The sequence below is a fragment of the Filicampus tigris genome, chromosome 21 (assembly GCF_054856515.1).
Source record: "Filicampus tigris isolate MCC_2025a chromosome 21, RoL_Ftig_1.0, whole genome shotgun sequence".
Classification (NCBI taxonomy): domain Eukaryota; kingdom Metazoa; phylum Chordata; class Actinopteri; order Syngnathiformes; family Syngnathidae; genus Filicampus; species Filicampus tigris.
The window spans coordinates 14,885,001-14,892,492 of record NC_141237.1 but is presented as its reverse complement, the minus strand read 5'-3'; the positions used below and the strand labels follow the sequence as shown (position 1 = coordinate 14,892,492).

Genomic DNA, 7,492 nt, shown 5'->3' with positions numbered 1-7,492 from the left:
AGATTGTATGAACTGTACATAATGTGAAGTAAAACGGAGAGGATCATATGATTGGTATGAAGGTATGAAGTCTCCAGCTGACTCTATTTTAGAGTGGCAAGGTATGAATGTCCTGTCAGAAAACACATGCCTGTATTCCACTTGAAACATCTATTTATTGTGATCTGCAACAACACAAAGAATAACCTAGCAACAACATCCAATGCATATCCATTAGTTAACAATATGCCTAAACCAGAGCTGGGCACGTGACCATTTTTTGCCGGTCTGGCCGCGACCCTCCACCTTTGACTTGGGTACCCTTCTGGCCGCGACCCTCCGGCCATATTCATAAACATTATCGGCCCCTGCCCCGACAGAGTTGACCACAGAGAACATCAGAAATTAAGTATTCAGGCTTGATAAGGAAAAACTGGGATTCCTGGTGGATACAGTTCACAGAGTTGGTGTCAGACGTGAAAATAAAACTCGACCTGTCATCGTTCAGTTTACGATGAGAGCTTTCAGAGACAAACTGTGGAGAATATCTCGAGACAACGGGATTTTAAAGGAGAAGAAACTCTTGGTCAAGGAGGATCTGACGTTACAAGACAAGCTACAAAGAAACAAGCTTTGGAAGCTGCAAGGAAGCAAGGCAAGCGTGTTGGCTTTCGTGGTCCTGATGCCAACATCGAGGGGAAAAAGGTGAATGCGACCGGGTGATCAAGAGCCAATTGGTTTGTAATTGAGGGTTCTCTCTTCAACAAGTCACATTGGTATGTATGTGATTGTTAACAGATACTGGTTCAAAATGCAAATTTTTCATAAGGTACTTACAGTTGAAGTTCGAGTTACTGTTGGTTAGTACTTTCCATTTTTCTATTTCTATTTGTATTTTTTGCTGTTGTATACAGACTGTTGTCATTGTTGTTTTATGGCGAAATTTGAGTTCAGTACATTCAATTTATGTTCCATTAATGTCAGGGGTTTGCGTGATAGAACAAAGCGAAAAGCTGTTTTTCTTCTTTGTAGACGATGTAATGCAGATATAATTTTCCTACAAGAAACATATTCATGTAGTGATGATGAAAAGTTCTGGAAATCACAATGGGGGGACAAATTATTTTTTTTCTCACGGCTCAAACCACTCAGTTGGAGTTGCGGTTTTATTGAACAAGTTTAATGGTTTAATGGTTGGAATATTGTGTCGCTGGGGAAGGGAGATGGATAATTTTAGTTGTGAAAGTGAATAATATGTAATTTATCATTTGCAATGTTAATGGACCAAATAGAACTGGACAGACGAAAGAGTTATTTTCTAAGCTTTCTGTTAAGCTGGCTGACCTAAATGAAAAATACAAGGAGTTCATTTTTGTCATTGGTGGAGACTACAATGATGCTCCAGATGAAGAAATGGACCGATGGCCTCCAAGAACTCTTTCAAACTCTGGATTTAAACCCACTTTATTTTTATGTGACAATCATATGCTTTCAGATGCTTGGAGATTTATGAATCCTGATGTCAAAGACTACACATGGACCAATTCTAGTAGATCCTTACAATCAAGAATTGATCTTTAGTTATCTTCAAATGGGTTAGAATATATATCAGATGTTTTTCATGCTCATGCTCCGCTGTCTGACCACAAAGTAATACATTTAAGATTGAAGGGTTCAAAAGAAAAAAAAAATAGAGGACATTGGAAGTTAAACAATAATATTTTGAAAGACAAACAATTTAAGGAAAGTGTAGAATTGCTTGCCAAAGATATTTTCAATGCGAAAGAAACACAAGTAATGAAACTCATTTGTTGACCCAGCTGCGTGAGTTAAATTCTAAACCAATATTATCTGGAGATGAGAAGAGAAAGTTTCAAAATCTCAGTGAAGATTTAGATCATATGTATATTAATTCAGCTAAAGGTGCTTTGGTCAGGTCCAGAGCTAAGTGGTTAGAAGAGGGTGAAAGACATTCTAGTTATTCTTTGGTCTCGAAAAAAGAAATAGGAAACAAAATAATATTCTATCTCTTAATATCAATGTTGTAATCAGTACAGGCCCCACTGAGATTTCAAAATATGTCACTTCCTTTTATGGCAATTTGTACACCTCATTATTTGAACTCTGATACCCAAGTCGAATAAGGATCATTTGCTGATAGAACTGGAGGCCAATTTCAATCAATCAATCAATCAATCAATCACATTTTATTTATATAAGATAAGATAAGATAAGAACGCCTTTATTGATCCCACAGTGGGGAAATTTTCATTGTTACAGTAGCAAAGATATAGGTCACACAGGGGCGGCGGCATAATGTGGCCATTAATGTATAACATTGACAGCAAACATTTAGAATCAAACCTATGTAGATATACGCAGTAACATGTGTATTTACACATGTGTATACACACCAACCTACATCTACATAAAAAATATGAGGAACACTCATTTCGGCCTGTACATAGTACAGAGGAAAAAATACTCTAAGTGACAGTGCTGCAGTGCTGTAGTGAAATGTAAGGAACAGCATTGGATAAAAATAAAACTAGACTAACAGTAGTGGGGAATGTTGAGTATTGCACGGTATTACAGTAGTGGGGAATATTGGGTATTGCACGATATGAGCTCAGGTGCAGGACTGCACAATTGCACTAATGACCGCCAGTTTGTAGATACTACACAATGTTCTTGTTAAAGAGTCTGACAGCAGCAGGCAAGAAGGAACGGCGGAATCTCTCCTTTGCACAGCGAGGGTGTAACAGTCTGTCACTGAAGGTGCTGTGGAGTGCTGTTAGGGTGCCCTGGAGGGGGTGGTCCGGGTTGCCCAGCATTGATGACAGCTTGGCCAACATCCTCCTGTCCCCCACCGAGTCCACAGAGTCCAGGGAGCAGCCCAGGACAGAGCCGGCCCTCTTGACCAGTTTGTCCAGCCGCTTCTTGTCCCGGGCCGAGACGCCGCCTGCCCAGGTGACCACTCCCTGGAAGATGACCGATGCAACCACCGAGTCATAAAAGTTCCTGAGGAGTGTCCCCTGAACCCCAAAAGACCTCAGTCTCCTGAGTAGGAAGAGTCTGCTCTGACTCTTCCTATAGAGGGCGTCTGTGTTGTCGCACCAGTCCAGTTTATTGTTCAGATGAACACCCAGGTACTTGTAAGTTGAGACTCTCTCAACATCTGTTCCCCGGATATTCACTGGTGCAGGTGAAGAGTGCTGGCGCCTACCGAAATCCACCACCATTTCTTTGGATTTCCCCGCATTGATCAGGAGGCGGTTCTGCTGGCACCAGTCCACAAAACCCTGAGTAAGTTCTCTGTACTCCCGATCATCTCCGCCTGTGATGAGGCCGACAATCGCAGAGTCGTCAGAGAACTTCTGCAGGTGACAGGTAGGGGTGTTGTAGTTGAAGTCCGAGGTGTAGAGGGTGAACAGGAAGGGAGCCAAGACAGTTCCCTGTGGGGCCCCCGTGCTGCAGAGGAGCACGTCAGACACACAGTCCTGTGTCCTCACATACTGTGGCCGGTTTGTGAGGTAGTCCTGGATCCATGTGGTGAGGTGGTGCGCCACCCCCGCCCGCTCCAGCTTGTCTCCCAGTAGGGTGGGCTGGATGGTGTTGAAAGCACTGGAGAAATCAAAGAACATGATCCTCACAGTGCTCCCCGCCTTCTCCAGGTGGGAGAGTGAAGTGTGGAGGAGGTAGATGATGGCATCATCCACACTGATGCCAGGCTGGTATGCGAACTGGAGTGGGTCCATTGAGGAGCTCACCAGGGGGCGCAGGTGGACAAGGACCAGTCTCTCCAGGGTCTTCATCAGGTGAGACGTCAGCGCCACTGGTCTGAAGCTGTTGAGCTCCTTCGGGTGGGGGGTCTTTGGCACCGGGACCAGGCAGGATGTTTTCCATAGCTGGGGGACTCTGCCCAGCTTCAGGCTCAGGTTGAACATGTGCTGGACAATTCCACACAGCTGGTCTGCGCAGGATTTGAGGAGCTGGGGGCTGATGCCATCTGGACCCGCTGCCTTCCTCGCCTTCATCTTCTTCAGCTGGTTCCTCACCTGAGATGTTGTGAAGGCCAAGGCTGGACAGGAAGGAGTGGTGGCTATCTGGTGTAGCTGGGAGCTGGAGACTGTGGAGAAAAGAGGGGAGGGGGTGACACGCCCAGCAGGAGGAGTAGGTGGAGACTGCAGCAGGAGAGACTGAGTGGAGGCAGGCATCTGATCGAACCTATTGAAAAAGAGATTCAGCTCATTTGCCCACTGCAGGTCCCCCCCAGTCCGGGTCTTGGGTTGTCCGTGGCCTGAGATGGTCTTCAGGCCCCTCCAGACTCCCCTGGCGTTATTCTGCAGCAGCTGCTCCTCCATCCTCTTCCTGTAGGACCTTTTCCCCTCTCTGATCCTCCTCCTCAGCTGGCGCTGCACAGTCCTCCGCTCCTCTATGTTGCCTGACGCAAAAGCCCTCCTCTTCTCCTTCAGGAGAGCTTTTATGTCTGGTGTGATCCAGGGTTTGTTGTTGGAGAAACACCTTACTGTCCTGGTGGGTATGGTGTTCTCCATGCAGAAATTAATATAGTCTGTAACAGTGTCCGTTAGACTACTAATGTCTTCCCCGTGAGCATCGCTGAATACTTCCCACACAGTTGTGCTGAAGCAGTCCTTTAAGGCCTCCTCGGCCTCTCCAGACCATCTCTGAACCGTGCGGGTCACAGCTGGCTGCCTGCGGACCAGAGGTTTGTACACAGACTGGAGAGCCACCAGGTTGTGATCAGCTTTGCCCAGCGGGGGGAGGGGCAGTGATGTGTATGCCTCCTTGGTGTTGGCATAGAAAAGGTCCAGTGTTTTATTGTCTCTGGTGTGGCAGGTGACATACTGTGTGAATGAAGGCAGAGAGGAGGAAGGGGAGGCATGATTGAAGTCACCAGAGATAAGTACCAGGGCATTTGGGTGCTGTGTTTGTAGCCTGCTCACTGCTGCAGTCAAGACATCACAGGCTGTGTCGCTGCTGGCAGCTGGTGGGACGTAGACGGTCACCGCGATCACGTGACTAAACTCTCGCGGGATGTAGAATGGCCTCATGCCAACAGCTAGCAGCTCAATATCCCTGCTGCAAAGCTGCTCCTTAATCGTGATGTGCCCAGGATTACACCATCTATCGTTCACAAACACAGCCAGCCCTCCTCCTTTCCTCTTTCCACTCTCCAGCGTCCTGTCCGCGCGTATGATTTGGAAGCCGTCCAATTCTACGACCGCGTTCGGCGTTAGCGTTGTTAGCCACGACTCCGTGAATAGCATCAGGCTAGCCTCCCGGAAGTCCCTCTCGTGCCGGGTAAGCGCCGCTAGCTCGTCCATCTTGTTGGGGAGCGATCTAACATTCCCCATGATAACAGACGGGAGGACGGGATGGTATCGTCTCCTCCTTTCCCGGCGTTTAACCCCCGCACGAGATCCCCGTCTCTTCCTCCTCAGCTCACGGGGGATATCGGGTCTCGCCCCGGGAGCCGGCGCATGGTTAGCACGGAGTGCTAACAGCTGATTCCGGCTGTAAACAATGGGAGCTCGGCTCCGAGCCAAGTCGCCGGACACGATCGCGCAAAAAATAGCAATCAGCAGCAGCAAGAATACCGCAGTTTGGGTGTCCATTGCTACTCAAGTTACGACTATCAATTATACGAAAAAGGTATGAGGCAGAGTAATATTAAAGAACAAAAACACACGAAAAGGCTCACCGATGAGCCGGAGCTACTGTAGCGGGCTGCCACTCGCGCGGCGCCGGAAGTCAAAGATAAGCACTTTTCATACATAAAAATGCAACTCAAAGTGCTTTAAAACATTCAAAGCAAAACATAGAATTATCTTCAATCAAAAGAAAAGATAAATTATTTAAAAGTTGTTGAAAGCCAAACTAAAAAGGTGTGTCTTGAGCTTCCTCTTAAAAATATCAACAGTCTCTGCAGACCTGACATCCTCTGGCAGGCTATTCCAAAGGTGAGGACCAAAATGGCTGAATGCAGCCTCGCCATGCATTTTGGTCCTCACCCTTGGAATAAATAAAAGGCCGGCGCCAGAGGACCTCAGGATCCGCGAGGGCTGGTATGATAAAAGCAAATCAGATAAATAAGATGGCCCAAGACCATTAACACATTTATAAGCTAATAAAAGTACTTTAAAATCGATCCTGAAACACACAGGGAGCCAATGCAGCAATTTCAAAACTGGCGTAATGTGCTCCCGCCCTCTGGTTCTCGTCAGCACCCGAGCGGCTGAATTCTGCAGTAGTTGCAGTGGTGAAATGCTCTTTTTCGGGAGGCCAGAGAGCAGGGCATTACAGTAATCTAAACGACAGGAAATAAAGGCATGCATCAGCACTTCCGTGTTAGCCTGAGAGAGAAACGGGCGGACTCTGGCGATATTCTTAAGGTGATAAAAACCAATCTTGGTTACATTTTTAATATGAGGAATAAAACTGAGCTCAGAGTCAAAAATGACGCCAAGGTTCTTCACACAGTGTGAGGGATTAAAAATGTGTAGTTTTGGTAAAAGCTTCTCTCTCTGACCTTCGGGACCGATAACTAAGACCTCAGTCTTGTCCTCATTGAGCTGTAGGAAATTATCTGCCATCCATGACTTGATATCTAAAATGCAATTTAAAAGGGTATCAATGGGTCCTGTGTCATCAGGAGACACGGCAATATACAGCTGCGTGTCATCAGCATAGCTGTGAAAGCTGATGCCGTGTCCCCTGATGACATCCCCGAGGGGAAGCATATAAAGATTAAAAAGTAAGGGGCCTAAAATCGAACCTTGAGGAACCCCACATTTAATTTCATGAGTTTTAGAGGAACAAGTATCCATACTTACAAAGAAATATCGGTCTGTGAGATAGGAATAAAACCAGTCAAAAGCAGTACCAGAGATGCCCACTAGATTTTTAAGTCTATTTAATAAAATTTGGTGATCTACTGTATCAAAAGCAGCGCTTAGATCCAGTAGCACCAAGACTGTGAGTTTTCTCACGTCTGCAGTGCACCTAATATCATTTAAGATCCTTAAAAGAGCAGTCTCCGTACTGTGGTTCATCCTAAAACCAGATTGATATTTCTCCAAAATATTATTTGTATTTAAAAAATGATTCAACTGGATGAAAACCAGTTTTTCTAAAATCTTACTTAAAAACGGTAAGTTGGATACGGGTCTGTAGTTATTAAAAACGCTCGGGTCAGAACCGCTCTTCTTCAGAAGGGGCTTCACCACCGCCGTTTTAAAGGCAGCTGGGAAGACGCCTGTCTGAAGAGAGCAATTGACTATATTTAAAATTTGTTCTTCAAAAAATCCATAAAATGTCTTAAAAAGAAATGTGGGAATTGGATCCAAAAGGCAGGTTGTTGGGTTTACCTGGGAGAAAACTCGAACAAGTGTCCTTGCATCAACCAGGGCAAAACTTTCCAGTGTTTCCTCATGTAAATATGATTGTCCGGGTTTATTAAAACTTGTGTTTTGACGGGCTAAAAGACTGG

The 7,492-nt window shown here is 45.7% G+C and overlaps 1 protein-coding gene across 1 annotated transcript; it reads right to left on the bottom strand.

The window, feature by feature from the left end:
- Nucleotides 1-566: 566 nt before the first annotated feature.
- Nucleotides 567-5,870, bottom strand: LOC147127764 (uncharacterized). The gene is made up of 3 exons (XM_086021590.1): nt 4,207-5,870; nt 3,861-4,108; nt 567-577 (listed from the first exon to the last, which is right to left on the bottom strand). Exons 1-3 carry the CDS (start codon nt 5,616-5,618, stop codon nt 567-569), a joined length of 1,671 nt encoding a protein of 556 aa, XP_085877716.1. The 5' UTR covers nt 5,619-5,870.
- Between the last annotated feature and the right edge of the window lie 1,622 nt (nt 5,871-7,492).

Coding starts and splice junctions, on each gene's coding strand:
- LOC147127764 (XM_086021590.1), bottom strand. CDS start 5,618: ATGGACACCCAAACTGCGGTATTCTTGCTGCTGCTGATTGCTATTTTT. Junction 4,109..4,206: donor CTGAATCTCTTTTTCAATAG/GTTCGATCAGAT, acceptor TTTTCTCCACAG/TCTCCAGCTCCCAGCTACAC.